Source organism: Nyctibius grandis, chromosome 1 (assembly GCF_013368605.1).
Source record: "Nyctibius grandis isolate bNycGra1 chromosome 1, bNycGra1.pri, whole genome shotgun sequence".
In the NCBI taxonomy this organism is placed as follows: domain Eukaryota; kingdom Metazoa; phylum Chordata; class Aves; order Nyctibiiformes; family Nyctibiidae; genus Nyctibius; species Nyctibius grandis.
In genome coordinates this window covers 98560719-98581224 of record NC_090658.1, presented here as the reverse complement: position 1 = coordinate 98581224, position 20506 = coordinate 98560719, and the positions used below count along the sequence as shown (strand labels likewise).

The 20506-nt window shown below is 37.9% G+C and overlaps 1 protein-coding gene across 1 annotated transcript in view; it reads right to left on the bottom strand.

The window, feature by feature from the left end:
- The window catches only part of COL9A1 (collagen type IX alpha 1 chain), an 80413-nt gene that overhangs the window by 30655 nt on the left and 29252 nt on the right, over positions 1–20506 (bottom strand). The window contains 17 exon segments of the mRNA XM_068396419.1: positions 1374–1427; positions 1524–1577; positions 2394–2438; positions 3554–3607; positions 3832–3885; positions 4000–4053; positions 4237–4290; positions 4795–4848; positions 6057–6110; positions 8589–8642; positions 9922–9975; positions 12100–12134; positions 12137–12149; positions 12241–12273; positions 14011–14064; positions 15699–15752; positions 16064–16087. Coding sequence (XP_068252520.1) covers positions 1374–1427; positions 1524–1577; positions 2394–2438; positions 3554–3607; positions 3832–3885; positions 4000–4053; positions 4237–4290; positions 4795–4848; positions 6057–6110; positions 8589–8642; positions 9922–9975; positions 12100–12134; positions 12137–12149; positions 12241–12273; positions 14011–14064; positions 15699–15752; positions 16064–16087 — 798 coding nt within the window.

The window sequence follows — 20506 nt, the reverse complement described above, 5'->3', positions numbered from 1 at the left end:
CCTAGGGTATCTGTGGCAAGGGAGAAGCTTGCAAAAGCAATTGGTTGCAGAGTCTGGAGCCTGTCAATGTTGTCAGACTGAATTTTGGTATATAAAAATTTTCTTCAAATCACTGACCCTCTCATCCCTCATAGAATGATTAACAGCAAAGGGAAACTAGATCAGCCTTATGTAACTTCAGTCCATGCCAGGTCCACTCTAGAGGGGATCAGCAATCTGTTCCCAGCAGACTCTCTAGCATTCCAAGCATGCCTCAGGAACAGTTGTCCTTTGTCTTGAACACTAAGCCTCAGCAAATGCTATCAGTTCACTTTCCTTAGCACATTTCTTTCCTGCCAGCAAGCTACCCATCCAGCAACAATTTCTCCAGTCTTCAGAATCTTTCTAGCGTTAAGGAAAATTCTTCAGTGAAAGAAACTACAATGTAGGTGTTTCCAAGTAGAGATAAATGCTATACTTCACATCACTATAGCTACATTCATAATACTAACCAGAAAGGGCCAAGGCACAGGCCCAAGCAGCATCCCACCATCATCCATGATGAATGGCTAGCATGCTTTTCTCTCAGGCTAACTGGACTTTCCAAAATTGTGCCTAAGAACTGTTTTGAGAACACAGGCAAGAGACTGTTCCCCATATGCAACTTGATTGCACCCAGCCTGCTCTTAGACGTGAGGGGGTGTTAAGGGAGTTTAGAGTATGAAGACAAACAACATCCTGCCAGTTGACCAAGGGGGCTGAGGACAGTATCTAGCCATTTTCTTTACTAGTTAGGACAGACAGCTACCTTTCCTCCACACCTTGTCTCACTGTTCACATTACATGCACTAGAAATGGGTCCTAGCCACAAAATTCATGTTCTGAATACTTAGTCCAAAGTTCAAAACCTTGCAATATACAGTACGCCTTGTAATATACTGTACAAGCTTCTTTAAGAGGCTGAAACTGTTAAAGAAAATAGCAAGTGACCTACTGACAGCTAGTGAATTTAAGCTTTAAGCTTTTCGACACCAGTGGTTGGAGTTGCAGTGCAAGAACAAGAGTTTGGTTCCAGCTTTTTGTCACGAACCACCCTCATTCCCTCTGTTTGGGCTTTTACTCAGCATATTTAAAAACAAAGACCAGAAAAATATAAAGATAGGTTTAAAATTTAATTTATCAACAAAGCAGAAACAGTTGTAGAACGTTTCTGGATTTCTCTGTGTGATGATGCACATCCACCTGGTACAGAAGTGGGTTAAAGGATACCTAGTATTTACCTTAAAAATTAGCACTTGTGCTGAATATTTTTACCTCATGGTTAGCTTCAGCAACTATAACTCGAGACACTGCAATATTACATACACTCAGTTAGACATTTATTCAGTACTTACCGGTGGTCCCCGGGGTCCTGTTGGACCTGCTTCTCCCTCGGGTCCCTGTTCACCCTGTTTTGGGGATAAGAAGAACGCCACAAATTTGAAAAGTGATTTTTTGCACAATGCAATTTTTCTAGATCTTTTGAATAAGATTAATGATCTTACCTGTTTACCAGAATTTCCCATCAAACCTGGAACCCCAGGGGGACCTCTATTACCCTGTTGGACAAAAGATGAAAAATATTAGCCAAGCCAATGGTTTACTGTTCCATTTTAAAATAAAAAAAAAAAAAAGGCAATCTATAAGGTCTAAAAAAAAAAAAATCAGCCTTTATTCATTTTTTAACTTCCATCTTAATTTTGTTTTTTTTTGTTTAACTTTCACCTAATTACTTCTATCTAATTTTTCTAAAGTCAGATTTCAGTTATTTTGTTATTTACGTACGGACAAATCCCAAATAGACTTAATTGCTGCTCTTAAATCACAGAAGAATAATATAATTCCATCAAATGCAGAAGAAATTCACATCTCAATCTAGTTTTCTTTTACAATTACTTAAAACTAAACTCAAACATTATTGTCTGAAACACTCCATAGTCTCAATCATACAATACTTTTTTAAACTTAATTGAAATTGATACTGCAATTTGGTGGTATGTAAATAGATATGACAATGTCTATGATTCAATCAACTTAGGGCAGCTATAAATATTATTCTTATTACAAGATCCCTCATTTCAAACTGCAGTGAGGTACCCATGTCACATGCCTCCTCTAGCAATGATTTCCACAAATTTAAAAGCAAATGACCTTTTCTAGTTATTATTTACCACCTGGAATCATGAAAACCACAACACGTAATAAAGGAATCATGAAAAAGCACAGGACTAGAGTTGATAAAAGAATATATTTAACTCGTTCAGCCAAAGGCTTGTCTCTTACCACAACGGAAAGTTAATATAATTTCACTGAATACTTTAGAACTTGATAAGCACGAATACAGTATAAGAAAGTCAACACTCAAGATGATTTACCTTTGGGCCAGGAATGCCTTTCACACCTGGAGAGCCTGGTAAACCCTGAAAGAAATAACATTTACACTGTTTATTTGTTCTTAAGGGGATTGGAAACGGTGTCAAAAACCATCTTTCTCATGTTAAAGTATTTCTAGTCCTTTTACTTGATATTGAAGCACTTTTATCCAATAACAGACCAAGCTTGAATTCTTTCTATTTACAAAGTAACAGATAAGGAGTATTATTCCTACTTCATAAACTGGCAAAAGGAGCATGGAAAAGTGAGGATTTGTGGCTTTTTCTGGCTTAGACCAGAAACAGATTCCTGGTCCCAGTATTCTGAGACTGGAGGTAGAGAGTTTAACAGATACTGTTTGTGTCCGTTTCATCCTTTCCTCACTTCTGTGCAACAGCTCACAGGAAGTATGCTTTTATCAAATTTTCTTCCAAGCTTAAGAGCTCACTTCATATTACAAATTTACTTCCAGTTCTGTTTTAATACAGCTGCTTCAGTATATCCTCACAGCAATTACTCCTACAGCATAGTGTTTCAAAGAAGTTTCTCTTTAGCTTTTGACAATTGGCACAGTTTTCAAACTTCTCAGTTAATGTGCAAGGATTACCTTCTAAAAGAGTCCATAAAGCATTACTGATTCCCTATCGCTATAACTTCACCACAGGGGATACACTAGAAAACTCCCCCCCACAGAAAGAAGTATGAGCGTGATGCATTCCAGATGTTCTGAGCCAGCAGAATATCAAAAGGAGATGACTGTTCGTCTAAGGTACGTTAGACTAGCAGGTCAGCTCTTACAGCTCACCCTGAGAATAGGTTTGGCCCTAGTCAATACAATGAGACCAGCTCTAATTGTGGGGTCACACTATAATATCCACAGGGTCTCAGACATGAGAAACCCTAAAAGAACTGCATACTGGCCACAAAGGTTTTGTAAGACTGAGTTCCTCACTACGGTACCATGAGGAGATTTAGGCTTTTGTGCAAAAGTTTTGGATACACTTAGCAGAATTTTGCCTTACATTACACATACTCTTCCTGGGCCTTTTAGCTTAGGTTTTTGCTTAAATTACTCCAACATCAGCATCAAGCTAACCTATATATGGCCTTTCAGTGATTTGAACTGAGCCCAGCTTTCAAAGGTAAAATAGCAGATACTTACTGGCAGTCCCTGAAGCCCTGCATCACCTGGAGTTCCGGGTTTTCCTGGTTCACCCTGAAAACATTTTAAGTTGTAATTTATGCAAATCAAACAAAAGGGAAAATTTTATTTCTGGAACACAGAGCTGGAGTACTTTTGGATCTGTATGATGGAAAAATTCATTCAATTACCCTAATAATGTGTGTAAAGCCACAGGCAGCAGCACAATAAAAAGCCACAAATGAGTCAACAAATCTAGGGCACTACCAAAGCTCAGATATATGCCAGCTGTGCCTTACTTTTGCTCCAGGCATTCCAGGGATCCCTTCCCGGCCATCAACTCCTGGTAAGCCCTTGAAAGAAAAAAAAAAAAAGAAATTAATGTATTGTTGGAGAGAGTTCGCCCAAGCACTCTGATATGCAAAGTAGCACGACATGAAGCAAACAAATAAATGAAATATACATACAGACTCTCCTTTAGGCCCAGGAAGACCATTTATTCCTCTTGTACCTTGAGGGCCCTAAGAACAATAATAATTTTTAAAAATTAAAATAAACACATTGAAATGACAGATGCAAAGTGTGTCAACACATACTCATTCAGATGTGCATTACTTTGAGAGTACTAATTATGCTGTATGTTTATATGCTATACATAACCCATGTTTGCAAGTCAACAGGAGCTGAAATTTGTCTGTGCTCACCCTTTCTCCCTTTGGACCTGCCTCTCCCAGTGGACCTCTCTGTCCTTGATCCCCCTACAAGAAAAAAAAAATATTATTTTAGCAATAAAACCAGAATAAACTTACTTGTATTTATTAGCTAAAACCTCCAGTAAATCAACAACAGTACAATTCACACTTGGTTAAAGCAGACATCTTAAACTCATACTATGTTTAAAAATGCAGTTTCTTAAAACTGCAGCTGACAGCTACCGGCCCTGTACAGGTTTTGTTCTAATTAATTTTTTCTAGTTTAAAACCTGAAAAATTCCAAGCCACCCTAATGCACAGTAGCACTCAGAATGAAGAGGTAACAATAACATACTAAGAGGCTAAAATGTGTTCATCTACCTTACCCCTAATTCCTTGGGGACAGTAAGAGATTCTGGGCATCACTGTCATATCATTTACTGACCCGTGGGGAATCAATGGCATTGGATTAATCGGAGGCTTTTCTGATTTACAGCCACAAAGTTTCAGGACTTAGTATCTAACTGGGTAGACCCTGGGAAGAGTTTGGCTAACACACACTCTACTTACAGGTGCACCAGGAAGACCTTGGGGACCAGGGTCACCATCAAGCCCACGAGCTCCCTACAAAACAAGTAGATAACACAAGGCATTAAAATGAATTGCTGAAACACTAAGAACTTACACTTCCTCCTGGTTTGCTGGGAGCTGCAAATTCTCTGCAGCTGAGGGGTTTTTATAGCTCTAATTTAAAAAAAAAAAAAAAAGCAAAAACCACAAAGGAGCTTAAGCAAACTTTTTTTTAACCTATCTTGGTTTTTTGTGGAGTTATGAAAACCAATATTTTTTAACTATGGAAAAATGTAATTCAAAAAACGACATTCAGTTCATTCTCTAAAAAAATCATATCAGACAGCAAGGAGGTAGACCTTTTATGTTACTTCCAAAAATGTCTGTCTCTTCCTTAATAATACTATATCCTTCACCACATGATAGAATAGCATCAAAATATGAACAGAAAACAAAAAGTGCAGTGCAGCTATTTTTATCGTGTTTCAAGGAAACAATGCAATTGCTGCCCCGTAAGTAATTTTAAATGGAGAGAAAAAAAATGTTTTCAAAAAGGTTTACAGAGAGTACGGAACTCCTTTGTCAAACAGACGTAGGAAATATTTCAAACAGACAAAACAGCACAAAAATGTAGGCATGATTGCTACATTTTACTCCTTCCAGAAGTTTTACCATAGAGATTTAGCAAGATCATAAGAATAGAAATGTAACAACAGTCAAGTTTTGAAATAACAGCTAGAAACACTTTGATGAACAGCAGGAAAATTACCCAGCAAAATCAGAGCCCATATAAACATGAATCCCACTGACAGCAATTTAAGACACAAAAGATGCACAAGATAGAAAGAATGGGAAAAGAACAAACTCTCAATAAAAACTGGGATAGTGGAAGCAAAAGGCTTCTGGAAGATGCAAATTACGGGAGGGACTACTTAATAAATTTTAGCTTTAAATAAAATATACTATAGTTTATAACTGCTATAACTTGCTATCTTGCAAACTACATACTTGCACATATGCCAAACTAATATAAATCCAAGGATCAGAGGGAAAGGTGTGAAGAGTACATGTACTTCATTAATCAGAAGGACCAAGCTGCCTTTCTTCCTAACCAGAAGTACAGTAGCTATGGAAATACAGCTGGCAGGAGAGAGAGAAAATGCAGGGGAAAAAAATGAGAAATTTAAACAAGGTTTAAAAACATTCAGAGGTGTACTTTTTTTTATCCAGGCCATTTTATGGAAATAAAGGTTAATACTCACTTTGTTACCTTTAGGTCCCATTATACCAGTTATACCTCTGATACCTAGGATGCCCTGAAAATGAAAAGTATATTCAAATTATGCTTAAATCTTTTCATCAGAACTGTCCTAGTTTTCAGATGGAAGACTCAAGAGTTCTGCATGCTTTCTTTATGCTTATTTTACTATTCTCTTAGTATAAAAGGAGAAATACAGCTACTTCTGTATTAGAACATTAAATTTATATGGTAATTTGATATTTTATTAATTTAAGACTTTTAAAAGAATAACAAAACTATCAGGTTGAATGCTACAACCACAAATATGCCTTAAGGACTGAAAAAAACCCACTGATTTCTCTTCTTGATTACCACAGAGTTGAAGCATTCTCCCTGTGCAGCCTGTGCGAGAGGAACACTTGAAGGTCAGATTTGCAAAAGTGCTAATTTGTCTGAAGTGGAGTATAGGACAGATGCAGGAAAAAGGTACCATCAGACTTTATAGAACTCCAGAGGTAGACAAAATTGGGCAAATTTTTTGAGAATACAGATGCTAAGTTTACATGCCTGCCACATCTGAGAGGCTGGACTGAGTAGACATCCTAGTGCAGCAGGATGTATCACAACTACCATCATTTCCCTTCAAAATACAGTCTCGTGGGAAATTTGGTTTCAATTTTTTCCTCTTCCTGCGAGACTGAAACTACATGACATGACTCCTCTCTGCAGAGAGACCAAACCCTCAGCCAGAACATGTTTGTCCTGCAACAAGAAGAATGTGCTATAACTGTGTTAATGAAATAGCTACGGGCTCTTCAACACCGCACAGGCAAACCTACTCCTTGACCAGACTCTAGATGGGATGCCCTTTTACTTGCTCCCAATGAAGTAGATGGAATCTTGCACAGAACATTTAAAGCTTTGTCAGCCTAAAACATGAGAAAAATCATGATAATGAAACAGTGACTACAGCAGCCCAATAAAGGAGAGACCCAGTCTAATCCTTGTTTCAAGATCAGAGATGGAAGTAGGCACATTGCAGTACCCACTCTTTTCTATCAAAAGCAACACCTCTCCCAGAGCTGCAAGTCTTATGCAAGCCTTCTTGTCAATGCATCACATAAAAGTGTTGGATTGCAGGTGCTGCTGTGGAGACCAGATTCCTAATCCCTTCTATGGGTCTGAGCCTTACACTTGTTTATGTAAGAAACAAACAAAAAAATACAACAAAGTCTACAATCTCTCTATCTGTGTTTCTAAAGCCTTGTCTACCGTCTTTTCCATAGGTTGTCTATCTGACAGCACTTTCTGCATATTATGAATCCTACATTTTAATAAGAAACAATTATTTTAAAGCTTGTTTGTAAGGTCATTAACTGGTGAAACAGTGAAGTGAAATGAGTAATGCATTTAAAAAAAAAGGAAAGTCAATCTCTACTTGGTTTTTAATTCTACTGTATTATTTCACAGTGATAGAAGAACTTTACCAAACTGAATTAAATGAACTGGTCTCCACAGGGCCTTCAGACAGCAGAAGCTGCATCTTACACAAGTACTTTCTCTGCACCACGGTGCCAGAGATACTTTTTACGGTGCCAGAGATACTTTTTTCAGCATCAAATACAAGAAAGATTACACCCTTTCCTTTACTTAGTCTCTGTTCATTCTTTATCTTTCTTGAGTCCTAATCCAGAGGTTTATGTTGTCTTATGTTTATAGAGAATTCTGTAATTTAGGATTTGGATGTTGTGTGCATCAAGGTAAGCTCCTGTATAGTGTCACATCTGGACACCAATGGCATTAATGAAATAGTTTCATACCTAGGAAAAAAGCATAAGACCTCATCAGAAAATAAACCATAGAAATTAAATGTGTTATGCTTAAGGTCTATGCCTATTTCTCTTACTTAGCATGACCCCTTTATTCTGTCCCCTATTGCCTGTTCAGCTGTGGTAACCATAAGAAGAGCTCCTCGCAAGGAAACAAGCTGAGGTGGTATGTGCCAGAACAAAGAAGTCAAGTGAAGCAGGACAAGAAAATAATTCCAAAATCATAGGTATGATTGAAGGATGCTGCTTTGGCATGCAAAAAGGCAAAAAAGAAGAAAAATAAAATTTAAAAAAATATCTGTTCTTCAGTGGCTGTTGCTTCATCCTCTAGACTCAGCTAAGCCTGAATTTCACAGTTAACCATGTTTTCAACAAACACTAGCTTTGCAAGGGTGAAGTCAGAGTCATCAAAATTATGGAAAGGAAGGCCAAGGAAAAAAAAAATCCCAACTATTTGCACAATCTAAGCACAACACAAAATTGAGGACATGAAATACTTTTCAAAATAAGCCTTTCCGTAGATCTATTTAGAGCTTTGTGCCAAGCCATAGAATAGCTTTTTGGAGGGACTTAAATAATTCTGTTTTCACTTATAGACAATATGGAAGAATAAAGAGAAAGGTGTGTGGAGATTTTATAATATCTGTTTTCTTACAATAAGAATAAAAAAAAGATATGACATAATAAAGCAAATGGGTAACAGTATTTAAGAGGAAATACTTTACTGGAGGGCCTTGAGCTCCCACTTCACCACTGGGTCCTTGGTCCCCTTCTTCACCCTGGGAAAGAAAAACGAATACATCTGTAGCTAATCCATACCATGCATATTGCTCTCTCATCATAGGAGGTACATTTATTACTTACTGTTTTCTGTCACCGTGTCCTGCTTGAAGGAAATCCAAATGAAGTCACACTACTTCCTCAGAACATAGATACTCATTTAGGTTCACATTCAATTGAACTATTAGTCAAAAGGGTAATTTCAAAGCAAACCCAGTATAAAGAAGAATAATGATATTTTACTCTTAATCTGTCATTCCTTTTTTTCTTGACATTAACCTCTTTAAGGTATTGTTCTTTTACACTAAAAGTGTAATGAAGGTATTCTCATATCTGTGAATGGACTGGATATGCTAGTAGCTCTGCATCACAATACCACAATGTGCTTCAGAATTTTTGAAAATTAAAATGGTAAAATGCCTTATCTGGTCAAACCTCTATTTGATTAGATTATAACTTCTCTCATACAATGATAGTGCACACTAATGGAACAACAGTACTTACTGCCAGTTTAATTTGCAAAAAGGGGTTTTGGAGCACAAGACAAGTGCTCAACATCCAGGAAAAAAATAGGCGAGCAGTTTCTAATAAATTAATATTCTTTTCAATGTGCTTAGGAATAGAGAGCGGGGTTTTTTTTTAAAAACTTTTATCTGATTTTTTTTTCCTCCAGCACTGAAGCATGGACTAAGCCAGTGCAAATCTTCTCAACTTTTCTTACAAATATTTCAATATTAAACAAGGTTAATTCAAATTAAACACCTTAAAAGAGTTCACATTTCAGTCTTCAAGCTGAATCACGATTGGTCTCTTTACTATCATTACAATCTTTTTTTGCCTATAAACTTATACTGTCCTTTCCCACTCAAATACATTTTTCCCCTCTCATTCTTCCTGTTACTACTCATCTGTGCCACAGAACAATTTACTTGGTAAATCCACAGAATTCTTCTGCATTTAAACTTTTAGAAGTTTTCCAATTAATAAATTTTACTTCAATTTTTGCCATGAGTTCCATAATAATTAAATTGAATGATCAAAATAAAAAACAAGAAGAGCATGACTTCTGCACCATAAATGTAAAGTACAGGTGAATGAAGACTAGAGATATGCCTTTGGTTACTCTGAAGCACTATGATATGTAGCATCTCTTCATGCATTCTGGTAAAACAATTAATAGTTCTAACAAAACATAATACTGTTTTTGAAGAAGAGGCTAAACTACTATTTGCTTGCTAAAAACAACAGCACTTTTTCCTCTTTTTTTTTTTTTTTTACCTTATAACCTTGTTTTCCTGGTTCACCAGAGTCTCCTTTTGAACCTTTCTGTCCCTAAAATAAACGTAAAACCCAAAATAAATAATTAGAGATTATTAAAAATTAAAATACTGAGTTTTGCAAAACAGACACAGACTCCTCAGAACTATCAGGGGAAACATAACCCCCATCTTCAAGAAGGGGAAAAAGGAAGACCCGGGGAACTACAGGCCAGTCAGTCTTACCTCTGTGCCTGGCAATATCATGGAGCAGATACTCCTGGAAACTATGCTAAGGCACATGGAAATCAAGGAGGTGATTGGTGACAGCCAACATGTCTTCACCAAGGGCAAATCATGTCTGACAAATTTGGTGGCTTTCTACGATGGGGTTACAGCACTGGTGTGTAGGGGAAGAGCAACTGATGTCATCTACCTGGACTTGTGCAAAGCATTTGACACTGTCCCGCGTGACATCCTTGTCTCTAAATTGGAGGGACATGGACTTGATGGATGGACCACTCGGTGGATATGGAATTGGCTGGATGGTTGCACTTAAAGAGTTGCGGTCAACGGGTCAATGTCCAAGTGGAGACCAGTGACAAGTGGCATTCCTCAGGGGACCAGTCCTGTTTAACATCTTTGTTGGTGACATGGACAGTGGGATTGAGTGCGCCCTCAGCAAGTTTGCCAGTGACACCAAGCTGTGTGGAGCGGTCGACGTGCTGGAGGGAAGGGATGCCATCCAGAGGGATCTTGACAGGTTTGAGAGCTGGGCCTGTGCCAACCACAGGAAGTTCAACAAGGCCAAGTGCAAGGTCCTGCATGTGGGTTGGGGCAATCCCAAGCACAAATACAGGCTGGGAGGAGAATGGATTGAGAGCAGCCCCGAGGAGAAGGACTTGGGGGTGATGGTTGATGAGAAGCTCAACATGAGCCAGCAATGTGCGCTTGCAGCCCAGAAGGCCAACCGTATCCTGGGCTGCATCAAAAGCAGAGTGGCCAGCAGGTCGAGGAAGGTGATTCTGCCCCTCTACTCTGCTCTGGTGAGATCCTGCCTAGAGTACTGCATCCAGCTCTGGGGCCCCCAACATAAGAAGGACATGGAGCTGTTGAAGTGAGTCCAGAGGAGGGCCACAAAGATGACCAGACGGCTGGAGCACCTCTCCTACGAGGACAGGCTGAGAGAGTTGGGGCTGTTCAGCCTGAAGAAGAGAAGGCTCCGGGGAGACCTTCTAGCAGCCTTCCAGTACCTGAAGGGGGCCTGAAGGAAAGCGGGAGAGGGGCTTTTTACAAGGGCATGTAGTGATAGGATGAGAGGGAATGGTTTTAAACTGCAAGAGGGTAGATTTAGATTAGATCTTAGGAAGAAATTCTTGACTGTGAGGGTAGTGAGACACTGGAACAGGTTGCCCAGAGAAGCTGTGGATGCCCCCTCCCTGTCAGTGTTTAAGGCCAGGTTGGATGAGGCTTTGAGCAACCTGGTATAGTGGAAAGGTGTCCCTGCCTGTGGCAGGGGGGTTGGAACTAGACGATCTTTAAGGTCCCTTCCAATCCAAACCATTCTATGGTCTCGCTGTTCCCTCTGCAATTCCCATTCACCAATATTTCCTCACCTATATAGTTAACACCACATATTAAGTACCATGTTCAAAAAGATCTGCTCCAGGATCTAACAAGACTGTATTTCCAGACAGGTCAGTATTTCTTCCTACCTTACCCCATAACAATTTCCTCAGGTCAACCATATGCCTAGAAACCAGCAATGAATACATTAAAAAAAAAATCTTAAATAAAATGAGACTCAAAAAGTGTTTATTTCAATTTAGTATGTTACAGGTCTCCCAGGAAGACAGAAAGAAGAAAAAAAGACTAAAGATTTGAGGGAATATTTAGAGTTTCTGGAGTCAGACTACAAATGGTCCAGAAAGTGAATGAAGCAATCCTTCACATATTCTAATCCTTTCAGGACCACACATAAATTTTACCCTGAAGATTATTGCAGCAGTAAGAGATTTCAACAATGAGAGGTTATTTTGCCAGTCAGGAGTTGAAATAACCTTAAGCATCCACACTGATGCAATGTTTCTTGAAATTAACAGTGAACTGCCCTTCTGTCAAGCCAGCAATTGCCCTGCCTAGTGCTTTGAGACCATATCTCTGTAAAGAATGCATGATCAAACAGATTCTCTTACCTTCATTCCATTAACCCAGCATGTCCTGGGCGGCCAGGTGACAAGCATTGGGACACTGGAAAAGCATCCACATAGTTACTACCACATAGGTTGAATAAGGTTGTCTGAGATTATTTAAAAAAAAAAAACTTGGACAACTATCTTACCAATGGGTCACCATCTTGCAGGCCAATTGTTCCCTAAATTAAATGAAATTAATCAAAGTCAATGAAGAGAAAATAACCAGACCTGACTCATTAGACAGTATAGTCATTAGACAAAACAGAAAATACTACTATCTAAAGCTGGAATCAGAAGTATAGTCAACTAAAAGATCTCCAACATGAAAAGCACCTAAACTGTAGGATGTTATTGTAGGATTGCAGGTACCTGCAAAATCCTGTCCTCTAATTTAGATCAACTTTTCTGAAAACCAAATTATTTATTTTATTTTTTAAGCTACCTAAAACATATTTTCTATTAAATATAAAGCAAATATATCCAAACTCCATGAATTTCCAACAGAACCCAAGACAATTTCTGTAATAAGGGTAACTTTTACTTTTCCAACTTACTACCATTCAGCAAAAGATTCAGATCTTTACAGAGAAAATAATCTTCCCACAACACAAGTATTCGTAGATGAGTGAGATGTCTGGCAGTTAATTGAATTGCAATAAACTAGAGATCAGGGTACAACAAGATGAACGCAGTGGGGGAAAGGCCATTCCTCCTATTAAATCTAATACTTGATGGAAGCTAATGGGAGGCTTATGAGACACAACAGGGAGAAATATGATTTCACAGCAGCAGCTGGTTTCTTTAAAGTCCAGTGAGAGTGAGCACACTGTTTCAGAGAGAAACACAGGGGAGTTTAAGGAATGAGCTGGTCTCCTTTTATACAGAAGGATTTAAAAAAAGCTGAGGGTATGTTTGGGTCCATAATGTCATCAACTGGAGTGGGATTGTGGCACTTCAGAAATCCAAAAAGGACAAAACTGTCAGGGAACAGAAGCAGCATATGCCATTATTGAGAATTCATTTTTACTTGTTTCCTAAATATTCTTCTCCACTTCACCATTCATATTTTTTACAATGCCTCTGCCAATTCTCTGACATCTTCCATGAAAACAAGAAACATGGCAGAAATAAAGCATATGGATTTAGGGTCTGTCCAGCAGAGGAACAGTACAGCTTTTAAAAAGACATTAGTATGACACGTTTCCCAGCAGTTCACATTTCACAGCACCCAGCCTCCGATGTGTCTGCCAAATGTTTCGTTTTATCTCTCTGGGCAGGTAAATAGCCACAAGACAAAGGCATAACACACATTCCTCCTCCCAAGGGACTCAAAGAAGATAACCGTTCCCCTAGAGAGGCAAAGCACTGGTGTAAAGCTTTCTTCTATCCCTTGCAAGTAGCAGGCCCAGTTGCACGAAAGACACGAGAACTTTACCCACCTGGGAGTACATATTTCTGGCTCATGAGACAAATATTAAATTTTTCTCCTCCTAACAGAGAAAAGTTTACCTCTGCTGAAGCACTACCAGTGAGGCCCAACAAAGACTACATTTACAGTAATACTAGAATGCAGAGGGAAGTTTAAAACCTGTGAAAGTTACAATTTAAGAGCGTTTGCAGAAATGGGAAGACATCATGACAGAAGTTACATGATTTGCATTTCAAACTATCTTTTATAACCATAAAGACCAGAAACTTGCTTTCTAAATGAAAGATCAAATGTTGATATGATTAAATAAGTTGTATCTCAGGCTTTGAACACAAGCCTCTAGACATTATGAATTAATATAGCCTGCTGAAATCCTAAAGTCAGCATTCAGCTGTAGGACTTAGCTGTAGGACTTGAGGAGAAGTTTTGTTCAAGCAGCAACAATACATAATTCAGACATTAGCACATATTAAAGGCAATCACTTACCCGAGGACCTGGTGGTCCTGGTAGCCCTGGTGGCCCTCTTTTTCCTGGATCTCCCTAAAAAGGGTAAAGTAATTTTGTTGATTCATAGTAATAACAAAAACCAGCAGTTACATATTCATACCACACAACAACAGTGAGAAATGAAGTAGCTACAGAAGGACAGGCTAGGCAGCCAATTAAAACCTAAGCCCACAACATGACTGTCATAGCAGAATAGGAAAAACAATTTTTTATTAGAATGGGAGCCAAGTTGTGGAATAGGAGTCACAAGAAAAAATAATTTTCAGCTGCTTTAGAAAGCTGAAACATCTGACAACAGGATCATCTATGCACTCCTCTATCTCATAACTGCTATTAAGTTCTGAATTAAAAGAATCCTAGTAACTAGAAAAAATGCCCAAAGCACAGAGGAAAAAAATCAGAGCCCAAGATGAATTTACCAAGTTAGAATCTTCTCCTGTTTGTGCAGTTTTGACGTCCAGTGCTTTCAGAAGAGAAGACAACACAGAACTCCTACAAATTATTTTTTCTGAATGCTTTTATTTAAAATAAATCTAATATACTGACAGGGACCACCTTTTAACTTAATACTGTCATTTCAATATTATGTTTGATATGTTATTAGATCATAAATGAAATTAACAAGATGAATATAGAAAAATTATTCACTAATTCTCACAATGCATGAGCTATAGGTTTAAAAACACTAAAAAAGGAATATTTCTTTTCCACACAATGTATAATTACATTGTGGGACTCATTATCACAATGTGTTGTGGAGGCCCGTGATACAAATAGATTCAAAAAGGGACTGACTACATTAATGGAGGATAGGCTTATATATAGCTTTTGAAAAAGGCAACACAGATGCAGGTAGTCTCTGAACTGCCAACTGCCAGAATGTGGGACAGTATGACAGAAAAATGTCATTTTACAAATAGCCTGTACACTTCCCTAGGTATCCATTACTGCCTTCGCTACAGACCAGAGAGTGAGCTAGATGGTTCATCTTCTGAGACAAATTGGCAGTTTTGAATATTCTTTTTTATATTCATTTAGATGACTGAGCGCAACACACGGGGAGATGTGTGCATGAAAAAGTAGGCTTCATTAAACAAAATTTCAGTGCTATTTCAGATTTCAAGTAAATTAACAATTTGCTTTCCAGAGTTGAAATATGACAGTGTGCTGAAACTGAGTGCACAGTTTAGCAGTAAGGTCAGTAGATGAAGTCACACTTAAAATGAGACTAAGAAGAAATACTGAATTGCCATGTTCGCTGATATGCAAATGGAAAACAGAAAAAGTATGTGCTCATGTACCATACTGTATATGTGAGAAGCTAAAGTTCTGCATGTAATGTTAAGTAAGTTTCACATTTCCTGTATTTCTGGCAGGTTTGCTTTTTGATTTTAGCTTTCCTTGAATAAGAGGAGAAGTAGAGTATTGAACACTATATGAAACATTTAATTCTGATGGGTAGCCCCAACTTTGTGATATTAATTGTTCCTTATTTCTGATAAGCTTCAAATATAAACTTTCCTCTACCAGTGATCACTGCAGAGGAAAAAAATATGTTTTCAAGCGCTGTTATAACCCAAATAGTGTTTAGACAGCACAGTAATTATTCATTAGTACCTTCTAGCAATTGAATAAACCTACATTTTAGCAAAGATGGTACTACTTACAGGTGGACCAGCACGACCTACTTCCCCAGGAAGTCCTGCTGCACCAGCTGGACCCTATGACAACCAAGTTAAACAGTATTTTTAGACCATACAATACCTCTATAACAAGCATCCAAGGAGTGAGAACATGTAATTCTCTCAAACAACAAACTATGCCTTCAGACACCAGTATTCTTGCCCCATATACCATAGACCTAAGCAACCTCAGTAGAAGTAGTTGAAGAAAGCATACGTAACAGACATAGAACATGAGGATTAAAACAGTCTCTTTTTCACTGATTTACTTTTTATTACAGTATAACAGCTTTAATATTTAAACAGATTCATTAAACAGCATATTTATGAATTGTAAAAATTATACTTACAGGTGGTCCAAGAAGCCCCTTGCCCTGTGAAATGTGAAAAAAGGTCAGAAATATGGGGAGGGTTCCACACCTAGTCAAGCTGTTTGCCAAGGACAGAGTATTTAGGATAAAAAGGTACAAAAAACCTGATGTTTGATTCTGCAAAACCATTTTGAAAAATTGTTTAACTAATGTTAAATATCAATTTTATTATTAGGTAATCAATATCAAGAGAAAAATTAAATTATTGATTAAGTTCCCTTGCAGTAGCATTTATTTACACATACTTACAATCACATACGCTTCCACAAAGGAATGAAGACATTAAAGCCTTTGGGTTTCGCTAATTATCAAGTACCACGATAAATGTATCTATGCTATATACATTTCCTTCCAACAGTGCATTTAAATTGATAATAAAAGCGATTTTTTTTTTTTGCCAGTGCTTCTCCAAGGTCTAAATCTATTAAATTAGTGCTTTTTGGTAATCAGAAACAACACCAAACTGCTCCTGTTTACATTTTCCATCAGTATTGCTCTGAATCATTTTAATGAGAAGTGTCCAAGATACAAAGTGTTTCTGCCTATTTGGACAACACACTCCCTCTAAGAAAACAGATCCCTCAGTCTTGCATTAATAAAGCAAATGGATAATTTTATGAAGAACAGTCTCAATGGTGTGTATGAAACACTGGCATACAAAATCACAAACATAGTTAAATCTTCAGGAGAGTTGACATAATAAAGTGCCTGGGCTGAGCGGAGTTTAAAAGCCACAGAATATCATATCAGGACTGTATCAGCAAGGTTGTCTTTAGAAAACTTGGTGTAACACAGGGAAAATGCCAAGCATTTATCAGAGTCGTTCCATTTTAACCATTTAATACACAGCAAAAAGAAAACTTTTTCATCCTGCATAACCTACGTTATTTCTTTGCTATCACTTAACACTCCCTTGCTGCAATTCATTATATTGTACATGTCTATATTCGACTATACAAATTGAACTTTCACTGCATCACATATCTGATATAATATCACCTGCCTCTGAAAGAAGGAAACCACCTACTTGCAGGTTCCCATGGAAGTAGCCCTTGCTAATGTGCCCCTAACAGTGGCAGGGAAAGTCAGTGAAACCAAAAGAAGCAGCTACAGCTACTGTGTCCAGCCCACACAGAGGCCCAGGAGAAGCCAGTCCCTGCCTCTGCCCATTCCATTGCACCTCCTCACCTTCCTAAGCAGGAGCTGGCCCCCAGCAATCCATGTCTCCCCCTCACCCAGTTACTCCACCTTTCTGGCCATGAACTCCCTGTAAGCAGATCAAGTTGCAGAGTTGAGAGCTCCAGGGCAATCAGCCAGTAAGGACCTACACAGAGCAGTTAATGATCCCAACCAGCTGCCCATGTCCCTGCCTCTACCTGTGTCCTGAAGGAGAAGCCTCTCCACACAGCCTGGGACTGCAGCCTTACATCCCCAGATGCCTGCTGCCTGCTTTGGGGGTGCTTATCTGTTCCACAGAGCACATGGAGTGCACGGGTATGGGCAGTAACCCACAGTCTATAATCACCTGGTTCAGAGACGCTCACCCTGTAGCTCTGCTAAGTACCTCCACATCATCAATGCGGACCAGCCATCATCCACCACAAAGAGTCACATATCAGTATTTGTAGGTTCACCTTGTGCCAGAAGCTGTGCTTTAGTAGACCTTAAAATATTTTAAATTTCTCTATCACTAAATACATACAATCCTACCCATATGTCAGATCTGTAAAACACTAGCAATGTATCAGCTAATAGAAAAGTTAGAGGGAACTTAACCGAGGAGAAAGACTGAAGAGAGTAACACAGGCACTGAACTTAGCAGCTGCAGGTCCATTTACCAGGGCCAGGATCAGAGAACATCAGCATATTTGGTGGTAAATTACTTAAATTAATCAGAAGTATTCTACTAATTTTGTGAATCTGTCTTTTGAGAGACTATCCACAAAAGAGATGAGACAAACAGAATAAATTAAAACTAAATTATGAAGCAGGAAAAAATAGAGGAAACGGAGAGTAAAAGAAGATAACTGAAGATTGCCAGGATACGTTCTGGGGAGGAACGGGTGACAGAAGCAGAAAAGCAGATGCCGTATATAAAACTTTAGATACTTAATATTTTTTCTTTCAGTTACCCTGAAGTCCTAACGTGGCAAATAAATTCCACTGGATAAGCTTGAGAAACAGTGAGAATAATTTAAAACTTATTAATGTTGTAGCCAAGGCTTCTGACTTTCTGTTTGCACTGAGCATTTTAACAACTTAAGCGAGGGGGTTTTGTGAGAAATCTTTGGATAATCATCCAGAGACTCCTCCGCTTGCAAAAGGCCACTAACTGAATTCAAAGCAGTGCATAATTACACCTAAATACTCAATTAATCATATAACTAGTAAACAGACTCATAAGTGTGCTCACTATGTTTCTAGTAAATGACGTCTCATGGATCAAACCAAAGACCTGCAAAGGTTAAACAGCCCCATTAATTCACACTTGTAGTAAGAGCTTCTCAAAAAGTCTCTGAATCTGAGAATTAGAACCATCACACTCAAGCATTACCACTTTTATCTCTTTTTTTATTATTATTAGGTTTCATTACTCTAAGTTTAATCTCACTAAAGGTGAGATGACCTGTGTTGGCCATTTTGAGAAACTTCCACTAACTGTTCTATTTCTTCAGCAGCTTAGAGCCATTCATCAAAAGGAAAGCCTGTATAAATGGAATTTCCCCAAGAGATTTATTCTGAGAATTAACCTTTCCATATGGATTCAGCAAGTATGGGTTAACAGCCATGGAACTACAAAATCAAACACTAGGCTTCTTCCAAAATGTGAGGTCTAAGGATTAACCTTGACCTTAATAATTACAAGGGTAATGACACGAGGTGACTAAGTATATCCATCTTTTCTTTACCTTTAAATAACTAAGAATTCTCATTTCCTCATTGTACATATTCCTGAGATTCACCTTTAAATACAAGGTCCAGTTGCTTATTAAGCAGAGGCAGAATGACTCCAAAAGCAATCCCTATTGAGGTTTACTGAAGCGTTATCGCCTTAAGACTGAAAGTCTCGGGGCAAACAAAAATCACTAAATTTTGCACAATAGTCCAAATTCTCATCAGATTTATTGCTTTTACAGTCCCAAAATATGGTCACAGAAGATCTGAATCAGGTAAGTGCTGCTCTGAACAGAATCAGCATTCTACCTTGACAAGCTGGTCCAGTTTGCTGCTTTCCCATAGTAACATCTCCACTTCTAAGTTGAGATTAACCCTCTTTATGTATATTTTATATACCCCCTTTTTCTGAAGGCTCTTAAAGTATTCATTCTCACATTAGTCTATCAATGATGAGGTAAAATCATGTATATTTTCCCCAAGTCAGTTTTTATTTCAATTGACAGGCTAAAATACTACAGCATTTTAACCTAATATTTCAGTAATTCAGTTTTAATTCCTCATTTTTTCCTCTCCCATAGCAGTTCTTTTCATGTACACTTTTGTCCATATCATCTGAGTAACATATCTGACAGAGTTAAGCTATCTCTTCATTCCAGCTACACATTTTAAAATGTATTGCAAACAACTCAGAAATCATTTCCTCATCTACTTGACAGCAAAAAATGAAAATAAACAAACAAACAAAAAACCTCAACCCCTAACAGAAAAATGTAGGGCTTTCAGTGACCTAGAAACTACCTCAGTTCTGCTATTTTCTGTGACTAAATTTAGCTCATATATTGAGTATACACATTGACCAGTCATTATAAAATTATTACCTATCTTCCAGATTTTCAGGTAAGAAACAGCATCCACGAAAATTAAACACAAATGTACACATGGAATGATTCATCTTAAGTTTGAACATGTCTATAATGTAACATCTTCAAGAGTAACATTATAATTTCCTCTCTGGCCAAATATCAAAATGACTGGTTAATATAAATTTAATGAAAGTTAATGGGACGGGGTCAAAAATACAAAGACACAGTCGAAGATATAGAATTTCACAGCAAGGAGTGCTATATCGGAACACAATACCTCTTCTATTTAATTCCAATAATTTCTGCAAAATCAATCTAATTTTTAATTAAATTTTAATCATGTACAGCCCTATTACAATTTCAAGCCAGTCATCTTGTTCCATTACTCATTTTCCTTGAGGTTTTTCCCGGTTTCCTATATAATCTAACTTTCTACATGCCAACCATCATTCACTTCAACTCTGTAAAATTCCTAAAATTCAAAATTATGTTCAGCCCCCAAAGATGGATGTCAAATCCATCTGCATGTCAACTGGAACAGTACTCTTCGCATGTCCTTTCTCATATTTTGTCTTGTTTTCATAAGGAAAAGCACATGAAGTCCCAAACAGCATTTACACTTCAGTGATCCCATTTAAACGCACAACAAGGAGCTGAAACA